The sequence below is a fragment of the Salmo trutta genome, chromosome 13, assembly GCF_901001165.1.
Source record: "Salmo trutta chromosome 13, fSalTru1.1, whole genome shotgun sequence".
NCBI classification, from domain to species: Eukaryota; Metazoa; Chordata; class Actinopteri; order Salmoniformes; family Salmonidae; genus Salmo; species Salmo trutta.
Window position 1 is genome coordinate 56089027 of NC_042969.1, and position 23916 is coordinate 56112942.

The window sequence follows — 23916 nt, forward strand, 5'->3', positions numbered from 1 at the left end:
GATCATATAGATGCTGTAACGTGCAAAGGTATGTTTGTAGGAATACACAATGGGAAGCCACATTACACAACTCGGAACACATACATTCATATACAAATAATATGATAAACCTTTATATTATTCTCATGCATGATATGATCCAACTTTTCCCAACAAGTGACTCTGAAGGCGCTCTGTTCCTTCTTAACACACTGCGGTATTTTCAAGTGAGGAACTCCCCTTCCACTAAATCTTCTCCATGATAAGCATACAGAACAATCCACCGGTATCTGGTGTTTGGTTCCATTAGGCAAAGCTGAGTCTACTTTTTGTATGACTCTATTCAATGACCAGGCATAACTGGAATGAATCCACACCCGCAGTTCTATTCGATCTTTCCTGCAGGCTGGAGTAGTGAGCTGGGACACCAAGAATGTGTGTGAAGCCCAAGACAGAAGTAACAGGCCCCCTCCTGATGCAAGGGACTTCCACATTAGTGCCATGGCTAAAACAGCACCTGGGGAAGGAGTTGGAGTTTCTACCCATGTGGGCGGCTGAGTTTCAACTAGGATTGTCATGAAAAGCTTCAAATATTGCTTTATGGTGGCATACTAGCAGAAAAACATGCATTCAGTTTCCCTACTTTACAGAATAGGATCCATTGTAAAACAAATGAAATTAATAACAATTTATTAAAATAGACAATTAATAAAACATTGCTCATGGTTTTTTACTTTTTAGGCTTTCTGGAAACAAGTACTGTATATCTGACCAGAAAACATGATACGAAAATATGAAACTCAAGCCAATCAAACAAAAATACTGATGTGTGCTGTCTGCTGTGGTTACATTCAGTTAAAACATCTGCACCTTCAAAATGTATGTAGCGTAATAGCAATGATTTGTTGATTAGCAGAAGGAAACTAAATAGTTTGTCTACATACAGCCACAGCATAGAAAAATGTTGGACTGGTACGACTGCAAGATTATTTTCCTGAAATGACTCTGCACCAATAACAATCTGATGAATCTTAGGTTAGGATCCCAGCCACCCAATCAGCCTTCAGAGAACTGCCTGAAGAGGGCCTCTGATTGGCTGTCTGTAAAGGTTGGAACAAAATGAACTTGCAGGATTTCTGAAAAGCCTTCCGAGAGACTGGGTGCCACAAACTTCTTCCTGTGTGGAGAGAAAGTCTGTTCAAAGTGGGAAAATACATTCAGACATGCATTTATTTTACATGACATACGTATATGCTGCGTTTATACAGGCAACCCAATTCTGGTCAAAAGACCAATTAGTGGAAAAAGATCAATCAGATCAGCTCTTTTGCCAAAAGATGAGAATTAGGCTGGCTCTGTAAACACAGCCATAAAGACATATTTGTTATATTAGTGTGCTCTGATCCTTTCAACCCAATGTAGAAGCCAGTGAATCCCTACTTTGAGAATGTGATGCTGTGAAGTCCCTTGATAATATCCAGTGTCACTTACTTGTAACTGTGGAAGATCATGTCATTGACTTTGAGGTGCTTAGTGGTGGAGGGGGCCATCTCACGGAACTGTACAGCACAGGAAGAGCCCAATAATGAACAACACTATGCATCAGGGCAGTACATCAGAGCCTATATTGAACAGGGTGTATCTCATGGCCTGTACATTATAAGGTTTAAGAAGTGTACATTGAACCAGATGGTTGTCGTTTAAGTCCCAGGTTGGGCTATTCTGTGTGAACGATCAGGTCGCAAGTTCGCGTCACCCTCTACTCTGAACTGATGAAGAATTAATCATGTGTAGTCTGGTATATACAGTTCAGTAGAGGGAGAGAGGAAACCTACTCTGTTGTTGTGCTTGGCCTGCTCCAGGGAGGCAGAGAAGTTGAAGCACCGACAGGACACACCCAAACTCTGGCTGACGTCAACATACCTGGAGGGGGACAGCGGATAGAATTTACATGCTATTCCCTACAAACACACTCAATCAAATGTCTCTGGTTTGGTTCATGCATGTAGCAGATTTACCACTCTCTGATATGCAAGTGGCTTAGGTTGCTCATGAACTGCAAACCAAAAGTGCTCCACACACTAGTAGGAGCACAGAGACGGGTACCGTTTGCGAGACTCAGGGTCTGGGTTGGTGTTATCCACCGCCACGCTGCGCCCCTCCTTCAGAGCCCGCTCACAGGCCGAAACACAGCTCTGCCATGAGCCCAGGGTGTCCTGACAAACACAGGTCAGGTCAGTGTGTGTATATGCGTGTGTGTGTGTGTGGATGTTAAGAGAGCCAACAGCACACTGATCCACTCACCCTGTTGACGTACACGTAACCTTTGGGGACGATGTGTGTGTGGAAAAAGGTTGATTTCCCGGCTGGATAAAAAAAGGGATAGGGTCGTTAGTAAAGAGAGAGGGAGGATGGCAGAAAAATAAGGAATGCACGTCCACTTACAAGCAGGGAAACCCACGGCAATGATTACTTCCTGCTTAGTGGAGGTGAGGGAGGCACTGGGCGGGTCATATAGACGGGCGTTAGAGTCACATTTCCTCTGGAGAGAGACACACACACACAGTCAGATGTGCAAGTGCACACACATACATACAGAGGCTTCAAAAGCTTCACATACGTATTCTGTGCAGACAGAATACCACAGATATCCACCCGGTTACTCACAGGGTCAAATGGAGGAAGACTGAAGGGGGCGGTCTTCCAGCCCAGGAAGAACTCCTCTGGAGTGTGGAACTGCAGTCCAAGGTTCAGAGCAAACTAGTCGAGGTCGAGAGAGAGAGAGAAATCAGCGTCAGGCATTATTAAGATATGCAATGCCTGCAGGTACAACACCTGGTCATAAACTTTATCTACACCATAGCAAGAATGACCTTTCATACAGTCAGTAGACACAGAACATTATTCTCTGCCGATTTGTCTCTAATGAGTTTTATTATATTGAAATTCCTAATTTCAACCCACTATTTGGGACATTTTTGTGTTTGGTGTGTATGAAGATGCGCTGGAACTAGAGGTCAGGACAGACCGGTGAACAAGTGAACAGAGGTTAGTACAGGTCCTCTCACCAGTCGGTCACTGCAGGAGAAGTCCTTCTTCTTCTTGCCAGGAGCCCAGTTAACAGGCCGTCCCGCTGCGTCTGTGGCAGAGGAGAGAGAAAGTTCTCAGGCTCTCAGGTGCTGGACTGCGAGTTCATCAAACGTGACCATAAGCAGCACATCACTTACAAGAGTCAGGATAAGAATAGGCTAAGTAAGAGGAAGATGTTACGTTGCTATGGGTTGTTCTGTTGTTGTTGACTCACCTCCCACATAGAGACTCTGGCTTTTGTCTACAGCCACACCGCCATTTTCCTGCGAGAGGAAAAACATGTTGAACCATGTTTGTAGTTTGGGGGGGGGGGGTTGGGAGCAATACATTTCTAGCTGGAAGCAGATGGACAAATTTCTATTCCCATTCTATTTCCCACACCATGTCCTTGTTGAAGTATGAAAATGTAAACACTCACTATTGTAAATTTCTCTGGATAAGAGTGTCTGCTAAATGACTTAAATGTAATGTAAATGTTGAAGCAGTGACTGGTCTATGTCATGACTCACCAGGGTAATGTGGCTGAGTGGATGACAAACAACTAGACAATGCTAAAGGGAGCTGGCTTTGTGAACCTGTTGCGACACACCTGTGTTGAGGTGGTTTGTAGGACACAATCATCATCTACATGTAATCCCTATTCACAATGTCTGATATGATGAGTGCCTTATGGTCTCACCTTCTCACACAGGTGCTCCCACATCCCCATCACTGGCTTCCTGTAGATCCCAGGACCAGACGCCACAAAGACCTGAGACACACACACAGTTAAAAGGTGTCCACATCTGAATTACACACAATAAAACACTGACAAACACATAGATACAATAGTGAATCTGCTTTCAAGCGCCATCTGTGTGTTTAAATGTTTCTTGACTGACCTGTACGGGGAGCTGTAATGTCTTCAGAATGTTCTCCACTTTAGACTTGAAGTCCTCAGGCTTCAGTTTCCCCCTAGATATACCCATCTGATTAGTGAAAAACACAACCTGGGAGGGGCAACAGAGACATCGTTAGCTATTCATCAAGCCACATATTACCATTAAAAGGATGGATAAGAAATATTTCTCATAGAACAGCTTTGCCGTGTCCATGCTTGACAATACATGCATGTTCGCTTCTACCTTGTAGCCTTTCTTTAATAAGCTGGCCAGTTTGGGTTGGATCTCAGGGAAGAGAACCCTGTAAAGGAGATAAGAGAACAAATAAAGGCAAGGAAATGACTCAAGTCAAGAGATGAGGAAGAGGGATGAGGAGAGAGCAAGCAAAGTGAGAGGAGGCCATACGCAAAGCCGGAACTTGACAGAACAGCAGACTGACTGACCTCCAGTCATCTGGGCTGGTGGGAAACACTTTTCCAGAATTGGTGGTGATGATACACCCGTCAATGTCGAATCCAGCAATCTGGACCAGAAACAAAGATGGGTCGGCTTTAAAATGATGTTACTAAAAGTAATTGTGTTTGTACTGCTTGGTTGAAAGCAAACTTCGACACAATTAGATTGTTGGTGGAAACAATATGTTCAAAGCGCTCAAATGTAGGCCTAAAACGTTTTCATCCTTGGATGGACAAAGTAAAATTATATTCAGCATCTCATTCAAACAACAGACTCATTGGCTTAAATCAAATATTGAGTTTTACAGAATTACCTAGTTAGCTCTTACCTTGGTGCTTCCAGTGACGCCAACAGCAGTGTAGAGCATGAGGTTTCCAATCTGCTGCCAGTGGCTTCGAGAACAGGCTGAGACTGATGCCTGCTGCTGGACACCGTCTCTGCTAGCCCCTGAAGCCCTCTCAGACATCTCCTGGAGCTGTCGGAGCTTCTCCTCAGCAAGCTTCTCAGCCTCGTCCTCACCCCCACTGTCTGAGCCTGTAGTCCTCCTACGCTTCTCCTGCGGGTCCTCCTCAGAACTGTGTGGCCTCTTGGATGCCTGCGTGAAAACCAAAAATGCAACCATGGTCAAACTAAACTTCACATAAATTGGAGGTTGGCGTTGAGAAAACATGGTGTATTTTGAACAGTTGAAGTGATACGTTAGGTCCTTTTGGTTACTGTAAATATTGCTAGACAAATTAAAATGCATGCCATTTCCTCAGTTAAGATGAACATGTTCTCATACCTTCTTGGGAGAGGAAGCAAAAAAGTATTGGATGCTGTGTTTGGGACCTGTGCTTTGAACCTCCCTCCCTCTGTCGTTCTTTCCTCCTTTCGTCTTATCCAATGCTTTCAACCTTTCTACAACCTTCCCCTTATGGGCAGAGGATGAGGAGGTTTCGTTGGAAGCAGAGAACTGCACTCTGAAGGGGTGGCTCTGGTTAACCAGGTAGAGGGTGCTGTCATGGGTCAGTCGGCCAGACTGGCCTCTACCAAGACTCTCACTGCCCAAGGATGAGGGGTTGGGACCAAGCTGAAGAGGAAAACTATACTTTGATAGCAGTTACAGACAGGTTAAGCAGTAGTGTTGAGTGTAAAACTAAGATAAGAGAGCGTTGGCCTCAACAACAGGCACAATGTAATAATTTCATACCTGTGTTACAAGTACCTCCTTGTCTGCATAACAGGCCACCAGCTTCACTAGAAGGAATATGACACATTTTAGATAGTTGTGCAGTTTAGATAGCTGGCTGGAGTGATCCCACCGGACACCGCATTTAAAAAGCAGCATCCCAATAATCTCTCCTTTCTCCTGAAGCCTACACTCATTCACTACTCTTCACACATTTAAACACATTGAATTGGTGTACACATGGGCTAGAGGGAGTTTCCATATTCCATTCATTTCTTTTTAAATTCATGAAGGAAAGTGAACAGGTGCACACTTTGGGAGGTAAGATAAATAATTAGAACATGGCCATTGGTACATATTTAACGTTAGCTAGCTAGTCCTCTTACCCTGGTGTCGGGAGCACTTCTTGTCAATAACTCCAGTCTCTGGACCACGACCTAGGATCACGGCTCGGCCATCGGCTAGTGTGACACGAGCGCCGGATGCACTGAGTAATGTGCACTGCTGCATCTGCAAAGACAAGAGACAGTAGGATGTAGGGAAAAACAAATAACGTAAGGTGTCCATAACATATCGGTTTACAATGGGTGTAACATTAATTAGGCATGTCAAATGTTGCTTAAGTCAAGAGCCGAGCAGCAATTCTAAACGTAACTTTACGAAGTGTTGAACGATTATAGCTAGCTTTATAAGTTAAAAAGCTAGCTACTGGCTAGCCATGTATGAGTAAGAGGATTCTTCTCTTCTAAATCATCCATGGTTAAAAGCCAAAGCCAAGCTTTGCATGGTGAACACATCCACATCAGTCATTCAAAAGTGTACTCAACGTTTTCAGTTCACAATCACAACCAGACAAGAGCAGGAATGGAATATTGCCGAGAAATAGGCGGAACACTTTAAAGGTTGCACGTTCCAATTTTCATTGGTCCGTCACAAAAACACTTTCGTTTAGAAACATCCATCTCATATTTGATTCCGACCCTAGTCTGGGCTTGTCTTTCCCCATGTTAATTGGGATAAACTCCTAAAATAGATTCTATGGGAAACAGGTTAGATTGTATACGTTTTGTTCTATGAGATGATCATCAGCTAATGTCACTTTTTGTGAATTTTCAAGAATGTATGTTGTAAAAAAAAAGCACAAAGGCTCATAATTCATTAAGGTCATGTTAATTGACTGCTATTATCTCATAGGACAAAACTTATAAGATCTCCGAAACCTGTGTTAACCTCAGACCTTATTTTCAGCATTTATTCAAAAACCCTATTCTTTCCCCATTCAATTTCCCCATAGGGATTGCTGAACGAACCTGAGGTAATTTATTCCGGGTTTAGGACTAAAGGTGTCGAGCTCGATTGTGTTGGGAAGAAAAGTGCAAGCATCACCTTGAAATGTAAGATTAAGGGCTCAATTCAATCCAACCCACATTGCAGTATTTACGCAGTAGCTCTTTTTCCAGTGGTCAAATTAACTCACAGATTGGGTCTTGGTTACTGTATAAAAACCTACAACTACAACCAGGGTGACCCTCTCACAGGTATGCTTTCACTTTTTCAAATTAGAAGTGTGTGGGCACGGGTTTAATATAGAAATAAAGGACTTTTTTTTAAGAACATAAAAAGATATCTGCCCCATGTGGGATTAGAACTCACAATTGTTTTAGCAGACTGCACCACCAGTCATAGCATTTGGGAAACAAATACAACTATTTCTTGTTAAAATGGATGTAGCTACGACTATAGACGTATAATCCTCATCCTCCTTGACATAGTAGAGCATATTTATAGGATATGTTTCTTCATTTGTAACATTGTGTGATTTCAGTGGTAGCACCACAGGTCCAAGATGTGATGGGGGATAGGCTAACCCAGTGGTTCTCAAACCTCTCGTTGTGGACCCCCAGCCGGTTCATGTATTTGATCTATTACAGAACTAGCACACCTGATTAAATGTGTCAACTAACCCTTGATTAGGTGGATCAGGTGAACTAGTTCAGGGCTAAAACAAAATTATTACATGTCTGAGGTCCCTGAGGAGAACCACTGGGCTAACCTAACCAGGTAAAACTAGTTGGAGGGTATGACATAGTAATACATCAGCTGTAAAACTGTTTTATATAGGCTATGATGGGACCATATTTTTTCTAATCAGGTCATATGTTTTTTTTTTTATAGACAACAACTGATTGGACAATAGAACTAACAGGGCTGAGTTTTCTTTATGCAGGGTTACATTGTGTTGGCCTTTGCATCTGTAATTAAAAAGTTAATCACACAGTATGTCATCACTATTGTGTTGATTGATTAATTTCAGTCAATAATTTTGGATTGATAAGGTCTAGGTAGCCTAGCCACACAAAGTTTGTTCACATTCTCTTAAAACAAATACAGGCCTATTTTAGGCTATAAATACATGACTTCACTGCTTCGTTTCCCCTGGCCAGAGGGGATCAGAGCGCATAGGCTTCTCTAGGCTACCTGCAGCTGTGGTTGTTATCAGTAGGCTACAGTTGATCAAACTGAAGCACAGATTAATTGTGCAAGGGTTGGCACATCATGAGGCAAATCACTATTTTAGGCAAATCACTACAATCACTATTTTAGTAGTTATTCAAAGTAAATAAGGCATACTTTTCTGACTGCTGAATTCCAGTGGGGGAAAAAGTACCCAATTGTCATACTTGAGTAAAAGTAATACCTTAATAGAAAATGTAAAAGTGAAAGTCACCCAGTAAAATACTACTTGAGTAAAAGTCTTTAAGTATTTGGCTTAAAATATACTTAAGTATGAAAAGTAAATGTAATTGATAAAATGTACTTAAGTATCAAAAGTAAAAGTATAAAATCATTTCAAAGTCCTTATATTAAGCAAACCAGACGGTATCATTTTATAGTATTTTTTAAATGTATTTGTGGATAGCCAGGGGCACACTCCAACACTCAGACATAATTTACAAACAAAGCATATGTTTAGTGAGTCCACCAGATAAGAGGCTGTAGGGATGACAAGGGATGTTCTTTTGATAAGTGTGTGAATTAAACATTTTATTGTCCTGCTATAAGCATTGAAAATGTAATAAGTACTTTTGGTTGTCAGGGGAAATGTATGAAAAAAAAGTATATCATTTTCTTTGGGAATGTAGTGAAGTAAAAGTTGTAAAAAATATAAAGAGTAAAGTACAGATACCCCCCAAAAAACTACTTAAGTAGTACTTTCAAGTATTTTTACACCACTGCTGAATACCAATACTTCGCAAAGCAACTGCTCTCTACAGTACGTATCCCCTCTTGATCTCGCATTATTCTCTCTTACATAGCAGGCGTAAAAGAATCAGACCAGACAAGTAACCACGCAATCGATTATGGTCATTGTAGTTAATAATCACGTTTTCTGCACTATGTAGAACATTGGCCTTTTGGAAACTACAACTCCCTATTACATTGCACAGTTCGGGCATGATCGGATCTATTTCTGCAGCGCAATGTGCATTGAGCTCACAGAAAGGAACGAAATGAAATTCAAATAATTTAACTGACGTCAGTCAATTATTTGTTTAAAAACGTAAAAATAACCTACATTTAGGTTAATCCCTCAGCACAATGAGTTGGTTTAGGGGAAGAGTTCGCTAAAAGGGTTACATTTAGGGGAAGGGTTAGTTAACATGCCTAAAGCAACCTATTTTATTTGAGCGTACCGGATTCACGTTTACTATGTTACGTCTAGTCTATGTGCCCATCTGTGAGATGAGGTTGAAATCACGATTTCATTTCAGTGGTAGAGTTGAACAGATATGGGGCAAGATGTGCTAGATTTACTACTATAATAAATATAACCTTTGCAAGAACTGTCAAAAAGACCAGAATTGATGTGTTTGACTAAAACTAAGCCTAAAACATCAGGTATTTTTTTCATTAAATTTAGTCTCGAAAGGGTAGGTATAATTTGTGGAATGTTCCAACAGGAATATGTTCCAAAAACGTCGTAAAGTACAAGGTTGCCAACAAACAACGCATACAAAGTATCACGATCAATTCACCTAGCTAACTAGCTGCCGAATAGGAAACAACTCACCACGTAGCTTATTCTTAATGTTTGTCCATAGGCTACCAGAGTGAAGACAGAATTTTTTTCGGAATAAACGTGGTGAGTGACAAATTTAATGAAATAGCCCACTCCCTAACTTTGTATGCGTTGTTGTCGGCAACCGTGTTATTTACGAAGCTTCTGGAACAGATTCCTGTTGGAACGTTCCACAAATTATACCCACCCCTCTTGAAACGTTAGAAATCAATGTTTTTTGTTTGGCCTTCATTTTAGGGAGACATGCGTATGTCCATTACAGTGGAATTGCCCATGTACATTAACTTGGATAGTCAGATGTCTGTTTTGATAAACCTATTTTTGGGGGGCAGGCAGGGTATTCTAATAGCCCATCTGGTAGTCCCTGTTATAATCCGAGAGTGGAAGACACTCATGTCTAACATGTAGGCGCAACGTTTCCGAACAGTCCCCCATTAGTCAGGATGTTGAATAAACTTCATGTGGATTTACTCTACCTGGTTTCCGCTGATTGTGTCCGTATGTCGGAGGTAATCAGAGCCAAAATATCCACAGGAAATGTTATTAACTCGACTTTCAGTAACTGGTCTGTATGGTTCTGTCGATTTGTATTTTCAGTTTGTTGTTTCAATTCAACACTTGTACAATTTGTAAACAATTGCTGAGTCTAACCGAGCTACAGACCGAAAGTTGCCGACTTTTAATTGGCAGTAAGACTTTTAATTTATAGTAAACTGCAAGGAAACGTGCTTCGGTCGACGACAATGTTCGTTTACATTCGGCTATTGTTTACATAATGTGCAATGCGTCAGGAGACTGAAAATACTTACCGGAAATACAAGCTGACAGCCAGACCAGTGCCCCAAAAAGTCTGGTTGATAGTTCTTTCCTGCGGACATTTTATCTCCACTTCCTTTCGTCAAAAGGACAAACAGCACAGACAACTGGTAAGATAAGTATACATATAATTGTATTCAACATTCTCGCTTGTAGAGACTCATGCGTCTTTTTTAGGGCGACTTTTTTTCCCAGTCTGATTGATTTATTGCACCAGAATTGATGTGTTTGACTAAAACTAAGCCTAAAACATCAGGTATCTATCTGTTCATGGGGGGCGGTACAGAGTCAATGTGCGAGGGCACCAGTTAGTCGAGGTAATTGAGGTAATGTAGGTAGGGTTATTAGATTATTACATGTAGGTAGGGTTATTAAAGTTACTTATGCATATATAATAATAGAGTAGCAGCAGTGTAAAAAGGGGGGGGGGGGGCAATGCAAATAGTCTGGGTAGCCATTTGATTAGATGTTCAGGAGTCTTATGGCTTGGGGGGTAGAAGCTGTTTAGAAGCCTCTTGGACCTAGACTTGGCGCTCCGGTACCGCTTGCCGTGCGGTAGCAGAGAGAACAGGCTATGACTAGGGTGGCTGGAGTCTTTGACAATTTTTAGGGCCTTCCTCTGACACCGCCTGGTATAGAGGTCCTGGATGGCAGGAAGCTTGGCCCCAGTGGACCATGTTAATTTGTTGGTGATGTGGACACCAAAGAACTTGAAGCTCTCAACCTGAACCACTACAGCCCCGTCGATGAGAATGGGAGCGTGCTCAGTCCTCCTTTTCCCATAGTCCACCCTTACCACCTGGGGTGGCCCAGGATCCAGTAGCAGAGGTTTAGTCCCAGGGTTCTTAGCTTAGTTATGAGCTTTGAGGGCACTATGGTGTTGAACGCTGAGCTATAGTCAATGAATAGCATGCTGACATAGGTGTTCCTTTTGCCCAGGTGTGAAAGGGCAGTGTGGAGTGCAATAGAGATTGCGTCATCTGTGGATCTGTTGGGCAGGTATGCAAATTGGAGTGGGTCTAGGTTTTCTGGGATAATGGTGTTGATGTGAGCCAAATACTGAGCTCTTGAACTTTAAATTGAATTCAAGCCATAATTTGAGTTTGACGACCATCACAGTTAAAGTTACGTTTCTTACTGTATTTTTTTTTCTTATTTCAATTAGTTTGGTGGTTTACCGAACATCACTTTTCCACTTTGTTAAACTTCAAGCAAGTTCAGCGAAGACTAGCTAGCAAGAAATCAGTGTTAGCTAGCTCGTAACATTAGCTGGAAGCTAGCAAAATGTAGAGGGAGCTGTCGTAACCGAGGTAGATACTCTCAACTATATGGAAGATTTTGACACTCCCCCAGAAGTAACGGTACCGACGTCGGAGTAAATTCGTTTTCGGTACAGGTGTCCAATAACCCCTTCGAAACCCCCCAACCTGAAGAGATTACGAGGAAGTGACGCCAGGCAGACTCAACCACCCCAGCCTATCACCAACGAAGGCACTCCAGGGTTTAAACAAGACATTTGACGAACAAGCTATTCGGTTGAATGGCTTTAATGAGAGGATTCATAAAAAGACCCTCTAAATTGCAGACGTTTCCAAAACGACAGATTTGAATGTAGCAGGCATTAAGGGTATCACCACTGTTGAAAAATTACATTGATGCCCTGACAAAAGAAAACAAGGAGTTGCGCATAAGCCAGTGCTGAACAGGACCGATACAAGCGCAGATGGGGGCTGAGACTGAACGGTTACCTGAAACTGATGGTGAGAATATCAGAGGGCTTGTGCTTGTCATTATTGGGACGTTTGTTCCATATCACTCTGCTACCCTGAACATCGCGGTATATGTTGTACACAGTCTCGGAAACAAGAGAAAGGAGAAGAACAGACAGGTCATCATTATGTTTGCGTTGAGCGGTTGAGGAACGTGAGAGACGAGGTTTGGAGAGCTGCGAAGCTGGCGCCGATCTGCAGGGAGAAAGGCATGCGCTTTGCAGAAGAATTGAGCAAGCGCGACAGGGATGCCCGTGCGAAGCTGTGGCCACAAGTCGATGAGGAGAGACGCAGGTGGTAAAAGCATTCTTTCACCAGGGGTTTGCTGTCATTGACCGCCGCAGGGTGGAGGCACGTGACTGACTGATTCACGCTTTACGAGTTGAAGCCGTATACTTTTTCAACTGGTGAGTTTATTCATGCAATCGTTTATCTGAACACGGCATATAGGTGATATTGCGTAGGGCGGTAATGTTTGCAGTGGCGAGTTTTGGATGTGAGCATTAACCAACGTAAGCATACTAAGTGTGGTTTTTGTTCGTCATTTTGTTTCAAGATCGATATTATTATGTAAGTACATCTCCATTTATTTTTAATATGGCTTGATTAGCCTTCAGATATGTATTTATTTTAAGTTTGAGAGTTCAATTGAAGATGTAAACTATTGATATAAGATGTGTTATTACACGATCTATCCATTTATTTTCCTTTGTATGGTCGTTACTGTTCGTCAAGTTAATTTTGATGGGCATATGCTACTTTAATATTATTCAGGGTCCCTGTTTATTTAACTCTTTTTCTAGGATACTCTTCAATATTTATCTTTCCTTTTTATCCTTGAACACCAAGGGTTTACGTAACAATATAAAACGCAAGGCAATTTTTAGTTTTTGTAAAGATTCATTAAAGGCCAATTGTTTTTTATTTCTAGAGACACATTCCTCAGATGCTGACTTAAAATGTGGTGACAAGATCATTTTTAGCCATGGCTCATCTCATTCTGCTGGTGTGGCAATACTTTTCAGACGTTTTCCAGGTACAGTTTGAGAAAGCAGGTGTGATGATGAGGGTCACTGGATATCTATTGTTTTTGAATATAAAGGGTCACGTTACATATTGGTAAATATGTATGGTTATAACATACAGTAAAAAAAAAAGTATCTTCTAATATCTAGTAAAGTCTTAACTGAGTTAAAAACAAATATTCAACAGATATCATTATTGTTGGAGGTGATCATGTTGTTCCTGATGACTGGATGGATAGGTATCCCACCAAGCATTCAGCCTATTGTGTCAGGAATCCCGCTTCCTGAGTCTGTTTTCTGCCTGAGCTGACTTTTTTTGTTTAGGGTTCCAGGCGACGAAGCTAGGCGGGACAAGGTGCCTTCATCCGATTGAGAAAGGTAAAAAAAAAACACAGGCTAGGAATAGTATTTCATCCATTTATGTAAATGACACTATCTGATGATCTTGAAGTGATTAATAAGAAAATACACTCTTTCTACAGTACGCTGTATCAATCTCATCTTTCGGAAGGCGACTTGGATTCCTTTTCTTTGGTTTCAGTTAATATCTCTGTTAAGCCTATAGAAGAAAGGTTTAAGAAACTGTGATTCTGATATAGATATGACTGAGTTGGACCAAGCAATTAAACAAATGCCTATAGGTAAATCTCCTGCACCGGATGGTCTGACTCCTGAATTCTATTGACATTTCTGGCTTGATATTAGAGAGTTATTGCTTTCGGTCTACAAAGAGGGTATTGTTAATGCTATCTTACCACCTTCTTTGAGACAGGGACTAATAGTTCTTATTCCCAAACCAAAGAATGACTCTTTTTACCTGGACACCAATTACATTGTTGGCAACTGGCTATAAGTTACTAGCCCATGTCTATGCCAAACGTTTCAGATAGAGACTCTTTAAACAGCGATAATAGGATTAATTCCATAAGAGTTTCATGAAGTCAGTGGCTGCAACGTGATATCTCAATTTTGGGTTGCATTATTTTGTCCAAGACTGATTGTTTATCTAGAATCATATACCCAAGTCAGTCCCTTTTTCTTTCTTCTAATAACATTTTTTTTAAGTCAATTCTGTAATATTTAGATTTGTTTGGAGGAATACAACACGTTATATTCAGAAATCTCAATTTGTGAAAGACAAGATCGTGGAGGTTAACAGGCTATTGATTTTTAGTTGTTAGTGGGTACTTTTAGAATGAAATGGTTGAATTTATGTCTGTCTAATCCTATTTCTATGTGGTATCATATCCCTAACAGTCAATTTAATAAACTTGGTGGACTTGAGAATTCCTAATGAAATGGGACTTTGACCCTCCAAAATTACCTGTGAAATTGTCAAAGTTTCACCAGCAAATTGTATTTGCCTGGAAAATGATATTCACGCACAATTTTTCACTCCACAAAACATTGATTTGGAATAATAGAGTCATTTTAAAATGAATAGGAAATCCATTTTCAAAGGCCTTTGGTTTGACAAGGGTATTACTTTTGTATGTGATTTGTTAGACAACACTGGGGAGTTTCTGCCGTTTGATGAGTTCATTGGTAAATTTCAGGTTAATATTAGTCAGAGAGAATATATTTATGGTTTGCAAAGTAATTCCACTTCCTTTACTTGGACTTATTAAGAACACTTTGTTATATTATGAGGTTGTTCCCTCTTTTCTAAGTTTACAAATGAATGACTTGAACCATTTGGATAAAATATTCAACAATAAGTGGATACGATTGGGAGTTAATTAAGTCATTTTTGGTGATTATAATTCAATATATTGCTATGGAAGTGACCAACCCATGCTATGGTTAAAAACGACTACCTTTTACCTTAATTGTCCAGTTATCCCAAAAGTTAAAGAAACCAATTTTTGAATATTTTCTTACATATGATTAATGATTTCTTGCACAAAATATAACATTTTGACAAAATGCCTTGTTTTTTTTGTTCCTCTGATTCAGAATCTATAGAGCATTTTTTTTTTCATGCCGCCATTCTAGTAAACTATGGCTTGAAATTCATGAATGGTTGTGTATAAAATCTCCAGAATTCCCTAAGTTTACCTTTGATGATGTTAAATGGCATTATGCTTATTCTTGTATTTCTGATCATAACTGTTTTATTAACATTATTATTGTTATTTTTGCAATAAATAAAACAAATAAGCATTAGGCAACCCTTCTGGTATCTGACGGACTCCACCCATGTGAGCACGCTATAAGCTATTCATACAGACTCACTGTTGACAGATGCCTCCCTTTCCCCTGCCCCGCCTTGTCTGCTCAGGTCACAGTTGCCAGTCATTGGCCACACACACACCCCTCCCCTTTCCTTTCGCTTGGTTTGCTGATATGATGATCTCTTTATTCCCTTCATTCAGACTGTATGCTAAGTGGAATGTAACACAGCTTGCTGCTCTGCTCGCTCTGAACTCCATTTTCCTCTTGATTCTGATCTTCAGCGGTTGGTTTTCCTTTGTATCTAGGTAGGTTTTACAGATGCCTTCGTTTGTTCTGAACTATTTATCATACTTTTGTTGTAGAGATTACCGCAACGTAAAATTCAGAAACTTGTTTTTGTCATAACAACAGTTTAAAGAGTTAAATGCATGTACATGGACTGTCAGCCTCCAGTACAATACTGTTTAATATATATCTGTCTTTTAAAATCCTTTTTTTCTTCTCCATCACCTACAGGATCGTCAGCATACTGACTAAGCCATGACCCAAACCAACATGTCCCGTGAGGAGGCCTACACTGCCCTGATGAGGGGGGTCAAGGAGCTGGACCTCAGCGGACCAAACATACCCAGCAACTTAGTTCTGATCGGCGACCAAGCCTTCCCACTGGCCATGAACGCCTGTGGCCAGGTCCTGATGGCTGCCTCATTCTACGGCCGAGGCCGTGTGGTGGTGCTGGGCCACGAGGGCTACCTCACCGCCTTTCCTACCCTAGTGGAGAATGCCCTTACCTGGCTGACAGGCTCCTCCTGTGACAGCACTACCGTGGGCGTCCACCAGAGCTGTAAGGCCTTAGCCGACAACCTCAGCCACTCCAGTCTCCAACCCAAGGTGGGGGGCTTCTGCGAGGGCCTGGGAGTGTATGTGACAGATGCATACTGCGTGGGACCAGAGGTGAAGGAGCTGGTGGGGTTCCTGAAGGTGGGGGGCGGGCTGCTGATTGCTGGTCAGGCGTGGAGCTGGGCGGAAGAACACCCCAAACAGAACACCCTGCTGGGTTTCCCTGGGAACAAGGTTTCCAGCGTGGCTGGCATCTACTTCTCGGAGCACCTTGGGGAGCTGGGTACTCTCCCTGTGCCTCCACAGATCCCTTCCAACTGGCTGGCTGTGGCGTAAGTATTGGGCACTTCATAGAGAGAAGAGAAGGTGGCATATTAATATAGAGATACTGTTGTAAAATGGAAATGTGTACATGGTGTTATTTTGTGCCTCATCACCTCCTAGAACCAGGTGTGAAGAAAACAAAGAAGGGTTTTTATTTAACTCCAGAAATCACCTGGTTAAATAAATGTAAAAAAAAGGGGTTATTTGAGGTATTTTTATGTGTCTAAGTTCTCTTGTCAAATTATACCTACCCTTTCACTCTCTTCTTTCCCTAGGATAGGCAAGGACTTCAAGGATGACCTGGAGTTCCTGCTGGAGGGCGTGACTGAGTTTGATATCCAGGGCGGGGCTATTTGCTCAGAGGTGCTGGTACACGGCCCTCTTGCATTCCCCATCGGCACCACAAAGGACGGCAGGGCCTTTCTGGCCGGGGCATACTACGGCCAGGGCCGAGTCATCGTGATCACCCACGAGGGATACTTGGGCCGAGAGCAGATGTCCCCCTTCATGCTCAATGCTGTGCGCTGGTTAGACGAGGGCCGTAACGGCTTGGTAGGCGTCGTGCCCCAGCTTGGCTCCGCCCACACCCTGCTGAGCAAGTCGGGCCTGCCCTGTGAGAAGAGCGGCTTCAGGAAGGAGCTTAGCGTCTACGTCTGCACCTCCTACAGCGACGCCCAGGCCGATGAAATCCAGGACTTTGTGGCCGAGGGCGGGGGTCTGCTGATCGGGGGCCACGCCTGGTACTGGGCCCAGACAAATCCGGGCCACAACACCATGACAGGGTACGCAGGCAACCACATCCTCAACAAGATGGGCCTCAGCCTGATGGGGAACACTCTGGACGCAGGCTGCTACAAGGCCCCAGTCCCGGGTCAGACCTGCTCCGAGGGCTTCCACTTCCGCCACCTGCTGCGCCGCTTTGCCAGCCACGTGACCCAGGGCGAGACGCTGACGGAGCATGAGGAGGCGGGTCTGAAGAAGCTTGGCAGCGACTGCGCCAATTACCTGCACATGCGGGCGCACGACTGTGCCTCGTACACCTCGGTGCTGGCCATGCTCACTGACGTGCTGAAGGAGACGGGCCTCCCCCAGGTGTGCCACAGCTGCCCGGTGATAAGCGCCAAGGACCACCTTCTGCTCAATGTTGGAGCGGAGGTGTACAAGGTGTGCCAGGATCCAGACGCCCTACTGCCTTACCTGATCAAGGACCAGCCCATGATGCCCGCCTTGTCCAATGCCAGGGTTAGGATCAACTGTAATACAGCAGGTCAGTTAGCTCTCATTTGCACTCTAAAATGGAGGATCATGGGTCTAATGGAGATGGTTTAGTCTTGGGAAGCAATATGAAACACCAGGAGTAATGGCTTTGCTAAAACGGGTGCATGAAAATACCTTTTGCCATAGCTACTCTGCTTATGTGCAAGCCCATTGGTTAGTGTGGGAATACATGTTTCTAACCATACACTCAATATTATTCTATACAGTTGTGTTTGAATATAACCACTGCTTAACATTGTCTTAGGAGGAGAGGAGTGGCTCAGCACTGGTCTGTACCTTTCCCCTGGGATGAGGACGTACATGGCCATGCCACCACAAATCGTCAACCAGGGCTGGAAGGTATCCATTACTGCTTTTTGTTATGTCTTATCATTCTAAAGTCTATTGAATCAAATAATGCTTTATTTGTTTTGAGATCAAGCACTTTAGATGTTGATGCAAAAGCATTTTGTGGATTGATTGATTGATTGACTGACTGACTGATGCCCCGGTTACAATCAGGTCCAGATAGGCTGTCAGACTGACAACATTGGGAATTCGAACGAGCTGAGGCGAGCGCCAGTGGTTCATGAGCGCTTCCCCATAGACTCAGAGATGATGCAGGTGTGGAACCTGTGGGGCGGTCTCCTCTATCTCATCGCCCCTCCTCAGACCCAAGTGGAGGGGGTGGAGGTCATCATTCAGGGGGCTGTGCCGGCCCCCTACTACAAGACTGGTAAGTTGGGTGGGTGGGAGAGGGAGGGAGGGAGGTGGGGCTCTATGATGCATTTTACACTTTAGTCTTGTAATGCAGCCAAGTGATGTATTACAAGGGTGTTACAACTATGAGTTGTTATAACTCACGACGGCTAATAGCAAGTGTTATAATGCGCCAAGTGTGCCATTATTATATGTGCGTGCCTCATAGAAAGTGTTACAGAGAGGGTATTTCAATGAGACTAACCTGGATGAATAACAGGTGAATAAAAGATAATACAAAGTACATACACCATAAAGAGAACAAAGTACATTACTTCATCCAGCCCCCTCATTTACTCATTTACAATATCTCTGTCTGGGAGCCTTTTGACTTCATCCAGGCAGAATTTATCTTTTCACCTCTTTTTTTTATTCATTTCCCAGAGTTGTATTCATGTATTCTGATCTGCTATTCATGTATTCCTAATACATAATTGAGTTGCTTCCTGCTCGCTGTTGCCATTTTGAATGTACGATGATGACGGCTGCCACAGATTAAAGAGGAAATGACAGAGCCTTTGTTCTGCGTGAAACATCTGTACAATACAGAGATACACTACGCTTAGAACAGCGATGCTCTCAGATACTGTGTAATTGCAGCTATGTTACTAAAACTGAACTCCCTGCTGTTATGAGAATTGATTTTCAATGTGCTACTCATCATTGTGGTAGGAAATCACACTGTACCAAATGTTTGTCTGGTAATATTCATCTTGAAGGCCATTTAATGTATGTTGCTCACCTATGCTAGACCGATGGATTTCATGATTGATTATGAAGATGTGCACAGCCTAGTCATAACACTTCGTGAAAATAATAAATTCTGTGAAATGATCCAGGATTTTCCTCCAACCCTTGCCTCTCTCCTCTCTAGGCATGACCACACCTGCAGACTGGGCAGTTCTGCGGACTGCCCCTTCCCCCTGGGCAGAGATGGAGTTTGAGAACATCATCCTGACCGTCCACTCTGACGTGGTCCGAGGTCTGGACCGGCCTGACCTGGTGGCAGCTCTCTGGGATGACATCATGAGGGGGGTAGCTGACCTGGCCTCCATCCCCGCCAAGTTCCCCCGCAAGGAGCGCTTTGTGGCCGACGTCCAGATTTCCCATGGTCAGCGTCTGTTCCTCTAATTTCTTAGCATGGACAAACTGTCATGACTGGAATTGACTATGGTAGGGGACTAGGGATTGTGGAATTGCTGGATATGAACAGGAAAAAGAGAGATTATCTGAAAAGACATTGACCCAAATATTAAAAAAATGTATTTTGAGTCAGGTAGGACAGTCCCTATACAGTTTCTAAGGGAGCGAGTTGTTGTGCTGTAGAAAACGTGTGGTACGCAAGAGTGACCTACACTCTTAGACAAATAGCTTCTATCTAGAACCAAAAAGGGTTCTTCAGCTGTCCTCATAGGAGAACCCTTTTGGTTCCAGGTAGAACCATTTTTGCTTCAATATAGAACCCTATATAGAACCATTTTTTAAAGAGTATACTGGAGTGGACTGCACAACCTCTGCCCTGCAAGTATCCAGACATTGAGCTGACCCTCTCCCCCCACCCACAGGATTCATGCATGCAGGCTACCCTATCATGATACAATCCTCCTCCGCCCCAGACCTGGTGAACCCTGAGGCAGCCCGCAGCTCGGGCCTGTGGGGAGCAATCCACGAGCTGGGCCACAACCAGCAGAGAGGAGTCTGGGAGTTCCCCTCACACACCACTGAGTGCACGTGTAACCTGTGGTCCGTGTACGTGCACGAGGAGGTGTTGGGGGTGAAACGGGATCAGGCCCACCCCAACATGGCGCTGGCCAACCGACAGAGCCGTGCCGAGGGGTACGCTAAAGGGGGCAGGAATCTGGCCAGCTGGGACATGTGGGTGGCACTGGAGACCTACATGCAGGTGACAGGAGATTCTAGTGATGTATACTGTGTAGTACGCCCTGCTGCAGAGTATGTTGTGCACACACCCTACAGTTAGTGCTTGTGAAAGACCGATAGGAAAATATAGATGCTTAAAAAAAGTGACTTTATCTCGGGTTGAGTTTGTGTAAGCAGTTTCTCTTTGTCGTCCTCCTTCCCACCAGCTCCAGGACCAGTTTGGCTGGGACGCCTTCAAGAAGGTGTTTGCTGCCTACCACACCATGCAGAACGTACCCAAGGACAACCAGGGAAAGATGAACCTGTATGCTGAGACCTTCTCCCTTACGGTCAATAGGAACCTGGCTTCCTTCTTCAAGGCCTGGGGCTGGCCCATTGAGCCTGCTACAGAGGAAAAGCTCTCTAACATGCTGGTGTGGAGCGACCACCCTATGACCCAGTATGGTTGAAATATAGAGGAGGTCACCCCCTTATATTGGGGGGTCACAGGTCAGGGATTGCTGGTGAAGGGTAGGTACCGTTTGGTGATGGGTTAAGGTAAAGGAGTGGTGACTACGAGTTTGCTGGCCTGGTGTAGATATGCTACTGCAAGAATCATGGTTGTGTCTGCTGTGCAAAGAAATAAATAATTGTAATGGTTTTTGAAGTCATCACAAAGGGCTGGCTGAGGAGATTGGGGGTCTATTGTTGGCTATAAATGCAGTTGTATATTCTAGTGAACTTCAGAAGAGTCCTTGCAAGTGCCTTATTTATAATAAGTTGGATGTTTTACAGGGACTTTCATTCCAAATGTAGTTACGTGCACAGTAAGGCACCTTATTCTGAAGTCTCATGTGTTTTGATACTGTATACAAAGCTAAAGAAATGTACCTCTTGTTATATACTTTATATTATTCTCACTTATTCCTTGAAAGCATATATAAAGAATAATAAAAGATGTATCTCTCCAAACATAGTTCTTTATTTATCCACTGTAGTTCATGTCATTTTCACAGTAGGAAGCACTTGACTTGGCTGAAAGACTGTTACTGATATGTGAACTGAAGTTTTAGCTCACGTTGCCACTGTCAAATCATGATTAGAAACCCATGAGTGGGAGATACTACTCAGTGTCTCAGTGCGCCTGGCAGTTGTTGTGAAACAACTCCCCTACTGGTGCGTTGGAGTACTGCTGCAGGAAACCGTTGAGCTCCAGCAGTGAGCGCTGGTCCACTCGGTTCTGCTCGGTGTTGAGGGCTGTGGCGCCACCGCTACGGACAGGCTCACCGTTGTTGTCCACACAGCAGTAGGCGTTCCAGATGTACTCTGGGATATTGACGCGTCGGACGTTGTCCTTGACAATCCAGTTGTATGTGGAGGGGATGGCGCCCACCAGCACGTAGGCCTGGGCGCACTGGGCCTTGAACAGGTCGGTGAGCTGGGACTCGTGGCGGACCCAGGCGTTCTGGTTGAGCTTGGGGTTCTGGGGCACCACGTTGGTCAGGGTGAAGGTGGCGTTACGACTGGGGACTTGGGGTTGAAAGGAAGGGGGGTGACCGTGTGAGATTAAGAAGGAGAGAGAAAGAGGAGGAATATACTGTAGGTTTAATAATTTGTCATGAGATTAAATAGTAAGTGTTACAAAGTAGCAATGGTATGTTGAGGCCCACTTGGAGTCAACTTTGAAGCAACGTTGTGTGTTTGCTGGGTTGTGTATATAAACTTGGGTTTACCTTGTACTTAACTTTCAGCTCAATAGTTGACCATCACAGTAGTCCACACTGAACTAAGAAACAATTCTAAGAATCCTAACAACATTGGAATTGAAATGTTGTTGCATGAAATCTGTTCAAAGCAGAGCCGGTATTGTGGAGTAGACTACCTGCATGGTGTCCATTGGGGTTGAGATGGCCACGGTCGAAGCCAGAGTGGGTGTAATCCTCATTGAGTGCCTGTCTCTCGCCCAGGTAAACCCCAGGGTGATCTTTCCCCAGCCAGTACCCGTCCTTCATCTCTGCACCCCACGTAAGGTTCACGAGCTGGGAGGGACAGTAAACTGCTGTTACAACCCCAAGCTTCAGAGCAATTCAAACATAAAATATCATTGATCTTTCTCAACTTTTTAGGCATCTAATAAAAAATGTTCCCCAATTTATTTTGGTGACAATCTGCGTTTTTTAATTTGGGTCACCAACGTAGAGTTATTGATGTGAGTTGTTGAGGAGACTGTCCTATGGCATGTCTGTTTCTAGCCACAGACACATCTGCCCTGTTCTCATGACCCACCTGTGGCTCCACAAACCAGCGCTTCTCCCTGCCTCCTCCGTTGCTGGGCTGGAAGCGGTAGGCTGAATACACAGCAATGCGGTGGTTGGTGTCATACAGCGTGGCAAAGTGGTACCTGTTGTAGAAGCGCTGGCACAGCGGGCAGCGCCGGGGGTGGCAGCACCCCAGCCCGGTACCTTCCCCTGGTAGAAATACTCAACACACTCCGGGATGTCCTCGAAGTTGGCCACCACGTCCCCCTCAACAAGGGACAGGGTTCCAGCCAGGAGAACACACAGAGCTACCGGGACCGTCATTATTGGATGGGACGTTCCTACTTCCTAGCTGATTGCTTTCTCCTCGTGTTCTCTGGTCACGACTAGCTGTGTCTATCCACTCACCTGTCCAGCACCAAGCTGTGCCTCTGAAGTAGAGCCCAATGGTTGAACCCGTATAGCCCGTTTAACCAGCACTGCCCCTTTTAACCTGCTTTTCCACTTGTTACACTCTCATTTCCTCTATCTCTGCCCGCTTGACACTTGAAGGTTACAGGGACTGGATAGATCCAAATGTACATGGTTCTCTCAGGTGGTGTGTATGTGACATAGACCAGCTGTTATGCGTTTGCTGTGTGTACTCTGTTTATCTGCAACTTTTGTAATGCTGTATTTTCGCTGTATTTCATTGGTGGTGAGGAGAACGTTGATGTGAGGAGAACTTGACTTGCTCTGTCAGGCCGTCTGTCTCTCCAGAGTGAGATACAGGGGATATAGTTGGTTTGATATAATGATCGCCGATCTTCAATAGGAAGCCCAGTACTCAGAATTTGGGCACTGAGATTTGTGTATACTGTTTTGTGATTGGAAGGTGTATACAGTACAGTGTGTGTTCATGTTAGTCATCAGTATGATGTCCTTGTGGTGTCATGCCTCCTATACAGGAAGCAGCTGTCTTAACACAAGCAGTCTGCCCTAGGAACAATAACAATCAATACCTATATCAACAAATCTAATTGTATTCATGACATGCACCGAATACAACTGGTGTTGACTACAGTGAAATGCTTGCTTACGAACCTTTCCCAACAAAGCAGAATTTAAAAGGAATAATATATTTTTTTAACTAACACAAGGAATAAAATCAAATACACAAGAATGGAGTTATATAC

General features: G+C 43.5%; 2 protein-coding genes and 1 pseudogene across 7 annotated transcripts; 1 reads left to right on the forward strand and 2 right to left on the reverse strand.

Annotated features, from left to right (window-relative positions):
• Positions 1-560: 560 nt before the first annotated feature.
• Positions 561-10546, reverse strand: LOC115206091 (bifunctional polynucleotide phosphatase/kinase). 3 transcript variants are annotated; one of them, XM_029772681.1, is made up of 18 exons: positions 6405-6511; positions 5964-6087; positions 5599-5645; positions 5191-5478; positions 4735-5001; positions 4394-4473; positions 4194-4251; positions 3951-4058; positions 3749-3820; positions 3284-3332; positions 3048-3118; positions 2647-2739; positions 2425-2521; positions 2284-2345; positions 2086-2195; positions 1815-1902; positions 1471-1538; positions 561-1156 (listed from the first exon to the last, which is right to left on the reverse strand). In XM_029772681.1, exons 2-18 carry the CDS (start codon positions 6085-6087, stop codon positions 1036-1038), a joined length of 1803 nt encoding a protein of 600 aa, XP_029628541.1. In that variant the 5' UTR covers positions 6405-6511; the 3' UTR covers positions 561-1035. The 3 variants fall into 3 exon arrangements, with proteins under 3 accessions (XP_029628541.1, XP_029628539.1, XP_029628540.1); XM_029772679.1 differs by lacking the exon at positions 6405-6511 and adding an exon at positions 10468-10546 and having other exon boundaries at positions 653-1156; XM_029772680.1 differs by lacking the exon at positions 6405-6511 and adding an exon at positions 10135-10234 and having other exon boundaries at positions 653-1156.
• Positions 10449-21455, forward strand: LOC115206090 (TRPM8 channel-associated factor homolog). Of its 4 annotated transcripts, none has more exons than XM_029772674.1 (10): positions 10449-10584; positions 13593-13646; positions 15644-15748; positions 15960-16615; positions 16883-17874; positions 18130-18224; positions 18387-18600; positions 19498-19734; positions 20189-20526; positions 20711-21455. In XM_029772674.1, the coding sequence occupies exons 4-10, from the start codon at positions 15984-15986 to the stop codon at positions 20951-20953; spliced, it is 2751 nt and encodes a 916-aa protein (XP_029628534.1). In that variant the 5' UTR covers positions 10449-10584; positions 13593-13646; positions 15644-15748; positions 15960-15983; the 3' UTR covers positions 20954-21455. The 4 variants fall into 4 exon arrangements, with proteins under 4 accessions (XP_029628534.1, XP_029628538.1, XP_029628536.1 ...); XM_029772678.1 differs by having other exon boundaries at positions 10501-10584; positions 13601-13646; XM_029772676.1 differs by lacking the exon at positions 10449-10584 and adding an exon at positions 11499-12650.
• LOC115206092 (endonuclease domain-containing 1 protein-like) lies at positions 21448-23302 on the reverse strand (annotated as a pseudogene).
• Positions 23303-23916: the final 614 nt, after the last annotated feature.